The following is a 10642-nucleotide window of genomic DNA, read 5'->3' on the forward strand; positions in this document are numbered from 1 at the left end:
ATATATACCTATATATACGTATAGACACATACAAATATATATACATGATGTATTATTATACAGTGTACATGTATATAATGGAACAATTGTGGTCCATCATTGAGTTTGAAGATGGCATGGAAATGATTCCCACTTCCTGGATAACGGAAAATAAAAGTGCGGCTCGTTGGCCACCTTTTACTTCACAACTAAAATTTAATAGAGCTGTACAAAAATGCATATCATATGAAAGTAATTGGCCCTTGCATAAAATAAAGAAGATATTAGGCAGTTCAAGTAAGTTACTTACAAAATCAACAAAGTAAAACTGTTACTTATATTAATTGGACATTTGTTATAAATTTTTATTAAATGTATTAAGCATTAATAAAATGCATTTTCGGTTCAGGTTCATATGAAAAAGGCTTCTTAAAATTAAAAAAAGCAGAAATGGCGTCGGATATTAATTCTGAAAATGACGATTATGAAAATTTTAAAAAGTCTCGAAAAGACAGAGCGAAAAAGGTGATATCAAGCAGTGAAGATAGCGATTCTAGTAAAGAAAATACGCAATTACCATGTTATCCTAAGATTCCGCAAACAAAAGGCAATGCATTTAACACCAAAGTAAAGACATTTGATAAATCTAAAACACAGTTTACAGGTACATATGAAACAAACTGTATATATTTTTATATAATGGGTGTAAAAGATCTAATTATTATTATACTGATTGAATTTATTATTATTACAGAAGAAGTTGTAACTACTTGCGAAGAAAATAAAAAGAAATCTGGAAATACAAATGTACGCGAAATTAAGACAAACAATGATAATGACGTCATTTATGGTAAATTTATTGATAATTTATAGTTAAAATTATATTTATATTTAAAAGACATTAATCGCCTAACTAACAGTAACATTACACCAAGTTATAATTTGCAGAATTGAAAACGTTATTTTATAAAAATATACGTAAACGCGTTACCGTTACTATACAAAACAAACCATGTATAAAATAACAATTGTTACCAAGAAAAAGTTACAATAATGGCGTTATAAGTAACGCGTTACTTCCCAATCTTAATAATTTCCCACGTAACTTTGTTAGTGTACAAATAATAAAAAACGCGTCAATATGCGATTAGGCTGGATTTTTTAATTTATCTCGGTGTTGTTAAATTGATTATGAATTCAATTATAATTTTAATTATGTATTATTCTAACTTTAGCATCAGATTGCATTTCAAGACCGGAAGTAACAGCGCATAGTCTGCTACAAAGAAATGGACATAAATTTATATGAAAAATATTAGGTAAAAGAATCAACCTGATTGTATGTTTGCCGTTTCTCTATTATTACTTATTTTTAAAAAACGGTCATGATTTATTTAATATATGATTTTAAATGCAATATAAGACATGTGTTATTCAACAGTCACATTGTTGGGAAATTATAAAATGGATGTAACGTTACTGACAGTTAGTGTTTACTGGGAATATTCTGTTTTCTTAAAAATGTATGATATATTTTCTAGCTACATGTAGTAAAGATATGAATTATCATGACAAGTCCAGCGTTGGACCTTACACAAGTAATATTGGTTCATGTAAGTATAAAACTGTTATTTAAATATTTATTTTACAATATTTTATATTTTAATTTATATTTTCCATTTTATAATTCTAGCACGCTCTGATTTTGAACGTTATGTTATAAGAAAACTAACAGACGTCGGATTTCAACTATCTTCATTGCAAGAACAAGGAAAAGTTTTGAATACCAGAATAGATATTATTTTACAAAATCTTCAAACATCTGTTTCTCACGAGATAGAAGACAAAACTACGGAGGAAGAGATAATGAATACTTTTCCTTTTGAGACTGTTAGGTATAAAATAGGCTACATGTAGCTCAGGGTTTGTCTCTGAGTGATCCGTCCCTGTCGACCCGTGTCGCTACCAGCCGCATCACGTGGCTGCCCCCGGCCCCCCACCCTTTACGCTATCAGACGCTCGTTGCGAGTAACAGAGGTAGGACGGAAAAATCCTAGCGAGAACGAACCTACCGGCTAAGTGGCAGTTACGCGGATTGTTGTACACGGGCAATCCGGAATTATATCGGTTTTAGGCAGTCTGTCGTTGACTATTAATAAAGTGAATTAAACTAAAAGACGCGTTTGTCTTGACCACGCCGTTCCCGAGAAGAAACTACACCGGAGAGCACTGCGTGGAAGGCGCCCAAGCCTTACAACTCTCTGTCGTTTGGAAAGAGAGGGAGAGAAATCTCCAACAAAGTTTTGGTCCTTCGAGCCGGATATCTCACTTGTCCGCATCTCGACGACAGCACCTATTACCCGAGCCGCATCGAGCCACATCGCCGCATCCATCTTACCAAAGGATCGGCGAATCTTCACCGGCCGTTACGAGAGGCAAGCCATTGTTCTCTCTCTCGCATCCAGCCGGCCATCTTGAATCCCGCTGTACCAGCAATACCGAGCCCAGGGAATCAGCCAAGGTGCCAGGAGGTTGTGCCAGCAGGCAGGCCTTCCCCGACGCATCCCTGCAGGACCGGCGAGGCAGCGCAAGGACTCATTTCCGAGGAACATCGGCAGCCGTCATCATTGCGATCATCGGCGCCCCCCCCCCTTCTTCTTCGTATACGACGCAGCGATCCGTGTCTCCTTCCGCGCGTACATTGCGTTCAGCGCCCGACACTCAGGTGAGGAAAACTAGTTCCATATTCGCCAACCGGAAAGCTTTCATAACCTCTAATCTCTGACCGAGATACCCATTCTCTGTTTCGACATGGACGACCCCGTTAGCATTAAAAAACGTCGTACAACCGTAAAGGCGGCGTGCACGCGCATAAAAACTTACGTGGAAAGCATTTCCTCACTGTCACCGTCAATAATCGCGCAGCTCGAGGAACGTAAAGCCAAATTAGATCAGCACTGGGCTGATTACAACGTTCATCAAGCACAGTTAGAAATGCTCGATGAGTCAGAAGCATCAGATAGAGTCGCGTTCGAAGACGCATTTTTCAATCTTTCGGCTAGAATACGCGAATTAATGCGTACCCCGTCTACCCCGCGTAGTGTGGCAACGGCGTCGCCGGCTTCGCTAAATACCTCTGAAACGCGGGATTCGTTTTCCAATGTCAGATTGCCGAAACTCGATCTTCCCAAATTTTCGGGAAAGTATGATGAGTGGTTTCTCTTTCACGACACATTTTATTCACTCATACACATGAACGCGTCTCTTAGCAACATTTACAAATTACAATACTTGAGAGCCGCGCTTACTGACGACGCAAGTAGGGTAATTAGTTCTCTCGAGATATCCGAAGCAAATTACGCGGTCGCGTGGCAGCTCTTAAACGACCGATACGATAACAAACGCGTCATAGTGCAAACGCATCTCAGATCAATTACAGAGTTGCCAGTCATGGCAAAAGAAAACGCGGCAGAGTTGCGACAAATCGCGGATGGCTCCTTGCGCCACATCAATGCATTAAAGGCTTTGAAACGTCCGACGGATTCTTGGGACGATCTTTTAGTTTACCTTCTCAGTTCCAAGCTCGACGCAACCACAGCGCGAGAATGGCAATTGTCGCTCACGGGCTCTGAATTGCCCACCTTAAAACAGTTTCACGATTTCCTAGCCCATCGTTGTCAAGTTCTCGAATCTACTAGTAAGTCACCCTGCGCTTCTACAAAGAATACTATTTCGCGATCTCATGCGCCGAACAAGCACAAGGCATCGTGTAACACATCCGTTAACTCGAAGTGTGATTATTGTAAGGGCGAACACGCTATTTACCAATGCAAACAATTTTTAGCTCTCCCGATTGCCAAACGGATATCGGAGATGCGCTCACGCAAGCTCTGTTTAAATTGCTTGCGTTCATCGACCCATCTCGCAAGCAAATGCCCATCAGGGACTTGCAAGACCTGCTCTCGCAAGCACAATACATTGCTGCACCTTCCGCAGTCTTCGGATCAATGCAACGCCAGTAATAGTACAAAAGAGGAAGCTAGCTCGCTAGAGTCGACCGATACGGTCGCGCCAAATGCTGTGGTCACTCACGCCTCGAATACGATCGGTAGCGAAGGCGTGCTTCTTTCAACTGCCGTCGCACTCGCTAAAGGCAAGGACGGCTCGCTACAATCCTGCCGCGTACTATTGGATTCCGGATCTCAGGCTAATTTTATTTCCCGAGATTCCTTAAATACTTTAGGTCTAACCCCTCGGTCGGTGGACATTGCGATATCAGGCATAAATAACACGGCCACGCGCTCGACACAAGCAGTTCAACTAAGGTTACATTCGCGATTAAATCCCTATTCGACGGTTATCGACTGCATTGTAACCGACTGCGTAACGGATGATCTTCCCGCGTTTAACATGAAGCGCACAGCCTTTGAATTACCGCGAAACATTGAGCTAGCCGATCCTAAGTTTCATATCTCTTCCAAAATCGATATATTGATCGGAGCGGACACTTTCTGGAATCTCATGTGCACAGGGCAAATCAAGCCCTCTGATAAGCATCCACTGTTACAGAAAACAAGATTTGGCTGGATTTTAGCTGGTCGACTAAACCGTTCCGTGACGCGTCCGCGAATGATGCAAGCTTTTCACGTCTCGGTCAGTAACACCGAATTGCACAATCAACTAAATAAGTTTTGGCAGTTAGACGACATTCATGGTAACTCAGGTAGTTACACTCTCGAAGAGAGCCTTTGCGAGAAACATTTCTTAGAGAACGTGTCTAGGAATAATCAGGGCAGGTACATAGTCAAATTGCCTCTCAAGGAAAACTTAATAAACGACCTCGGCGATTCAAGAAATATCGCGTTAAACCGTTTGCGTGGATTAGAAAGGCGTTTTAGTCGAGATCCCGATCTGAAAGAACGATACACGCAGTTCATTGACGAGTACATTGCATTGGGGCACATGAAGCCGATCATAGAACAATCCTCAAATCAATCCGGGGTTTATTACCTGCCGCATCATTGCGTTCTAAAGGAGTCCGCCAAGGGCACTAAGCTTCGCGTCGTTTTCGACGGATCGTGCAAAACCGATACCGGGTTGTCATTAAATGATTCTATGATGATAGGACCGGTGGTTCAAGAGGATCTCACCTCTATACTCACGCGCTTTCGTACTTTCAAATACGTGTTGGTGGCTGATATAATTAAGATGTATCGCCAAATCTCGCTACATCCTTCACAGACACAATTACAAAGGATTCTTTGGCGTGGTGACGCCAATTCAGACTTCAGAGCTTACGAATTAACCACCGTCACTTACGGGACATCAGCAGCTTCTTACCTAGCCACGAGATGTCTTACACATTTAGCAGACCAATACTCAGATACCTTCCCCGTAGGCTCATTGCATGTCAAGCGTGATTTCTATGTTGACGATCTGCTCACCGGAGCTGATTCAATGTCAGAAGCGACAGTCATCCGCGATCAAGTAATACAACTATTAGAGTTAGGTTCCTTCCAGCTCAGCAAGTGGGGATCCAATTGTCCCGAACTGTTGACGGGCGTGAGTGATCAGAGCGAGGGTCTTGTATATTTTGATAAGGATTCCGATTTTCGCATTTTGGGTATCCTCTGGGATCGAGACAACGACACATTTCATTTTTCCCATAAGCCTAGCCAAGTACCTGACGTCGTGACTAAGCGTTCGATATTATCTGAAATCTCAGGTTTATTTGACCCATTAGGGCTGCTTGGACCGGTCATCGTGATCGCAAAATTGATTCTCCAAGAGTTATGGCAATCGGGGGTGGACTGGGATGAATCTATCCCACAGGATGTTCATACAAAGTGGCTGCAGCTCAAATTACAGTTCCCAAGTTTGAATCAACTACAGATTCCTCGTTGCGTCGGCATTCTCTCTGATCCGAGCCTCTCCCAAATTCATGGCTTTTGCGATGCCAGTCAACGCGCTTACGGCGCATGCGTCTACCTTCGCACTAAAGTCGGCAATCAAGACTATCAATCAAACCTACTTTCTTCTAAATCTCGCGTCGCGCCACTCAAGGCAGTATCATTACCGCGACTCGAATTGTCTGCAGCACTTTTGTTATCGCAGCTAATCGACAAAATTGGATCATCACTCGATTTGACAAACACAGAAATCATCTTATGGTCAGATTCTACCATAACTCTAAATTGGATAGCGTCTCCGTCGCGCAAATGGTCGGTATTCGTAGCAAACCGCGTCGGAGAAATACAACGCTTGACTAACATAAGCAATTGGCGCCACGTTGCTTCTGGCGACAATCCGGCAGACATATTATCGCGAGGATTACTTCCTGACGACTTGATAAGCTCACCGATGTGGTGGCACGGTCCACCGTTTTTACAACTGCCCGAGGCCCAATGGCCAAGCGGCGTATACAACTCTTTGGTAGGCGAGGTTCCTGAACAAAGAAGGATTTGTGCATCCGCTACATCTTTCGATTGCAGCGTCATTGATGACTTACTCGACAGAGTCTCCAATCTTGACAAGATATGTCGGATTGTAGCCTATGTATTCAGGCTCTCGACGCCTCGTCAGTCTAATCCCAAAAGCAAGGTGGTTTCCCCGAAGGAGCTTCTAAACTCTTTAAACGTAGTATGCAAGGCTGTTCAAAGGCAAGTTTTTTCAAGCGAATACGTTTTGTTGTGCAAGCATGCCGAGATTAATAAATCTAGCAATTTGCTCTCGCTCGCTCCATTCATGGGCGAAGACGGCTTGATCAGAGTCGGAGGGAGACTGAAAGCTTCCGCATTATCATTCGACGCGTGTCATCAAATAGTTTTACCTCGCAATCATATCCTAACGAAGCGCATAATAGAGCTCGAGCATCTTCGCAACATGCATTCCGGCTTGCAAGCCACCATGGCTGCAGTCAGGCAGAGGTTTTGGCCGCTTTCGCTGAGATCAGCCACTCGTAAGGTCATAAACAACTGTTTGCAATGCTTTAAGGCAAGGCCAGTTTTTTCCGAAGCGCAAATGGGTTCGTTGCCCGCGTCCAGGATCAGAATCTCGCGGCCATTCTCACACTGTGGAGTTGATTATGCCGGGCCTGTCACATTGCGGGAGGGTAAGCGTCGCAACTCGCGAAATCACAAGGCATATATATCGGTTTTCGTGTGTTTCGCCACCAAGGCTATACACTTGGAACTCGTGAGCGATCTCACAACTGATGCGTTTATCGCGGCTCTCAAAAGATTGATATCGCGCCGTGGCAAGCCCCAGCAAATGTATTCCGACAATGCGACTACATTTGTTGGAGCACAAAGACAAATCAAAGAATTTTATGACTTTCTTAAAACCGAGCAGGCACAGACTTCTATAGAGCATTTCTTGCGAGACCAACAAACTACGTGGAGTTTCATTCCTCCCAATGCTCCTCACTTTGGGGGCCTCTGGGAGGCGGCGGTTAAATCTGCCAAGTACCATCTTACCCGTATCGTGGGCTCGGCTAACCTGACATTTGAGGAAATGCAAACCGTCCTATGCGAAATTGAGGCTATATTGAACTCGAGGCCTCTCATTCCGTTGAGTTCCGATCCAAACGATTTGAGTTACTTAAGCCCCGGGCATTTTCTGGTTGGCGCCCCATTGAACAGTTTTCCTACCCCAGATTTATGTGATGTAAACGCGAACTCATTGTTGCGATGGCAATTAATTGAACAAATGCGACAGCACTTTTCACGCAGATGGAGCGACGAATACCTTAACTCCCTACAGGAGAGACACAAGTGGAAGACGTCCAAGGGCCAGCAACTAAGGCCCGACCAGTTAGTCTTAATAAAACAGCAAGGCCTAGCGCCTCTTCAGTGGATAACTGGTCGAGTGGAGGGCGTGCATCTAGGATCCGATGGCTTGGCTCGCTCCGCCACAGTCAAAACAGCCAAAGGGTCTTATGTCAGGCCGCTTTCAAAGTTAGCTATATTACCTATGTAATACTCGTACCTGAATTACCACACATATATATCCGCTCAAGTTACTGTAACTATGTGCAATGTTTCTTATGTCATTGTTTATTCGTTATGTTTGCACGATATAAGTGTTTAAGTTAAGTTCGTTTCTATTCCAGCGAAGTCCAAATATACTATCTAAGTTAAGTTACTCTTGTATAATCATCCGATTTAGCCTAAGCGTTTCATTTTTTATTGTATTCCTGCGTTGCGTTCATCTTAATTGTGGCTACAAGCCTTCTTGTTTCTTATCTATAATTGTTGAAGGGCAACCCTTCAAGGCGGGCGGCGTGTTAGGTATAAAATAGGCTACATGTAGCTCAGGGTTTGTCTCTGAGTGATCCGTCCCTGTCGACCCGTGTCGCTACCAGCCGCATCACGTGGCTGCCCCCGGCCCCCCACCCTTTACGCTATCAGACGCTCGTTGCGAGTAACAGAGGTAGGACGGAAAAATCCTAGCGAGAACGAACCTACCGGCTAAGTGGCAGTTACGCGGATTGTTGTACACGGGCAATCCGGAATTATATCGGTTTTAGGCAGTCTGTCGTTGACTATTAATAAAGTGAATTAAACTAAAAGACGCGTTTGTCTTGACCACGCCGTTCCCGAGAAGAAACTACACCGGAGAGCACTGCGTGGAAGGCGCCCAAGCCTTACAACTCTCTGTCGTTTGGAAAGAGAGGGAGAGAAATCTCCAACAGAGACTATGGAAGATTTAGATGCTTTCGAAAAATTGTTAATTGAGAGTAAAATAAATCGCAAAAAATTGGTAAGTATTGTAAAAATTGGAATCATTTCTGCATGCGTTTGTGTGGTGCGTACACGCACGAATATATTATACTTATCATTTGTATGTATTATATACTCACATTTTCTTACAGATTAACGAATTATTGCGTGTTGGTGGAAATGATATAAAAAAAATGGTATTTAATCTTCTCCGAACTTTAATTTCTGATAAATTAGCGTGTATGTTTAATTATATTGGAGGGAAGAAAAAGCGAATATTTTATGATTTAGAGCTACGGAAAGTTATATTAAGTAACTATAATAATATATTGTTATTTTTAATTATAATATTAATTTATAAATAAAATTAATGTCTTACTTTTCTTATAGGTGTTGTACGAACTAATTTTACACACGCAACAGAACAAACTGTCAGTGAACCAATTAAATCGTGGTTACGACATGCAAATGAACGTTGCCAAAACAAAACAAAGTAAATTTTTACAAGATTTTTTAATTGCAGAATTGAATCTTTTATATTATATATATATCGATTAAATCAATATTATCTGCATTAATTTTTATATATTTCTTTGTTACAGAAACAATATAGATAAACAAATTTCACAAGAACAGATTAATAATTATGAAGCGCGCCCATGCCAAGCTCCTGCAGACATGTAACAATCCTGAGCCGGCACAACCGTCACTTGTAGGCTTCACTGGCCGAGCGGAAAAGCAAAGGGAGAAAAGTTAGGCGTAGCTTTTGAAAATCGCCTTAATAGTACAAATAATTCCGACGAAAGAAAAACATACCAAAGAAAAGTATAAATTCGTTCGTAAGCAAATGAGTTAATTTTTTTACATGTTTTATGTTTTATTAAGCCGTTTTAATATGAAAGTTTTTTTCTATTTTATTCGTTACATTAAACGTTTTATAAAAATAAAGAATGTGATAATGCGTGCAATTAATAACTTGATTATATTTGTAAATTAAATTGCACACGTTGCGCATATAGTGCGATATTTTGTGGCTGTATGATCGAAGAAAGTTTTTTGAGACAAATTATCTTATCGACAATGATCACAATGGCGTTAAAAAATTATTTTTGTCAGAAAAACAATCTTATTTGTAGAGTTAGTCCAAAAACTTTGGGGAAAAAGTTCCTTGTAAGCTGGCCGTAAAGTTTACTTGAAATATTTCTATTAATAAAATCTTAAACTATTGTGCGAAATTGCTTTAAAGAAACCAATGATATTTCGTACTATTTGTATACTTGGGGAAAAATGTTTAATCGTGATCATTCTTTAATCCGGTTTTCTCAAGTCTTGATTATAAATAATTATGAAATTGCTTTATGATAATGGTAACTTGATAATATTGGTCGTTATGAAATAGCTGGCTTGTATCCGTATATTGGAAAAAAATGGCAACAAACGTGCATAAAAGTACTTTCTCGTCAAAGTGTGTAAAAATTTATTGTATCTAATTGCATTTGTCGACAATAGGAATATTGTAAGGTATGTAGTACAAAGCAAATGTAATAAAAAAATTTTATTCTTTTCTTTTGTTTTGCCTTTTTGGAGTGTAAGCAGATGAAGTTTGTTGAATCCTCGGCACGAAGTTTATTTAAACATAATTTTATTAGGATATAAGTGTGAAATAAATAAAAACCAGTTTATTAAAAAATGTTTGTATTACATTATACCCAAATAGCACAAGGACGACCTTAGGACGTCCTCAGGACGTCCAGGACGGACTTCGCGGATATCCTGAGGACGTCCTGAGGGCATCCCGGGACTTCCTCAGGACATCCTGAGGAATAGCAAACGAGCGCCACTTTTTAGTCCTTAGGACATCCTGAGGATGTTCCGCCGGATGTCCTGAGGATATCCGGCAGATGTCCTCAGGACATCCGGCAGATGTCCTCAGGACATCCGGC

At 41.3% G+C, this 10642-nt stretch overlaps 2 protein-coding genes across 2 annotated transcripts; both read left to right on the plus strand.

Annotated features, from left to right (window-relative positions):
• The first annotated feature begins 63 nt into the window (after positions 1 to 63).
• Positions 64 to 7725, plus strand: LOC105556667. Its single transcript, XM_012003761.1, has 6 exons — positions 64 to 276; positions 389 to 643; positions 734 to 829; positions 1521 to 1592; positions 1673 to 2704; positions 7696 to 7725. Exons 1-5 carry the CDS (start codon positions 69 to 71, stop codon positions 1894 to 1896), a joined length of 855 nt encoding a protein of 284 aa, XP_011859151.1. The 5' UTR covers positions 64 to 68; the 3' UTR covers positions 1897 to 2704; positions 7696 to 7725.
• LOC105556669 lies at positions 2791 to 7956 on the plus strand. The gene has a single exon (XM_012003763.1). It carries the CDS (start codon positions 2791 to 2793, stop codon positions 7954 to 7956), a length of 5166 nt encoding a protein of 1721 aa, XP_011859153.1.
• Positions 7957 to 10642: the final 2686 nt, after the last annotated feature.

The sequence above is a fragment of the Vollenhovia emeryi genome, unplaced genomic scaffold (genome assembly GCF_000949405.1).
Source record: "Vollenhovia emeryi isolate VEMERY1.0 unplaced genomic scaffold, V.emery_V1.0 DF939855.1, whole genome shotgun sequence".
NCBI classification, from domain to species: Eukaryota; Metazoa; Arthropoda; class Insecta; order Hymenoptera; family Formicidae; genus Vollenhovia; species Vollenhovia emeryi.

Excerpts from the sequence above, each read along its gene's own strand:
- LOC105556667 (XM_012003761.1), top strand. The coding sequence starts at position 69 with ATGTATATAATGGAACAATTGTGGTCCATCATTGAGTTTGAAGATGGC. Across the intron at positions 277-388 it reads GAAGATATTAGGCAGTTCAA|GTTCATATGAAAAAGGCTTC; the intron begins GTAAGTTACTTA and ends TTTTCGGTTCAG. Across the intron at positions 644-733 it reads ATCTAAAACACAGTTTACAG|AAGAAGTTGTAACTACTTGC; the intron begins GTACATATGAAA and ends TTATTATTACAG.
- LOC105556669 (XM_012003763.1), top strand. The coding sequence starts at position 2,791 with ATGGACGACCCCGTTAGCATTAAAAAACGTCGTACAACCGTAAAGGCG.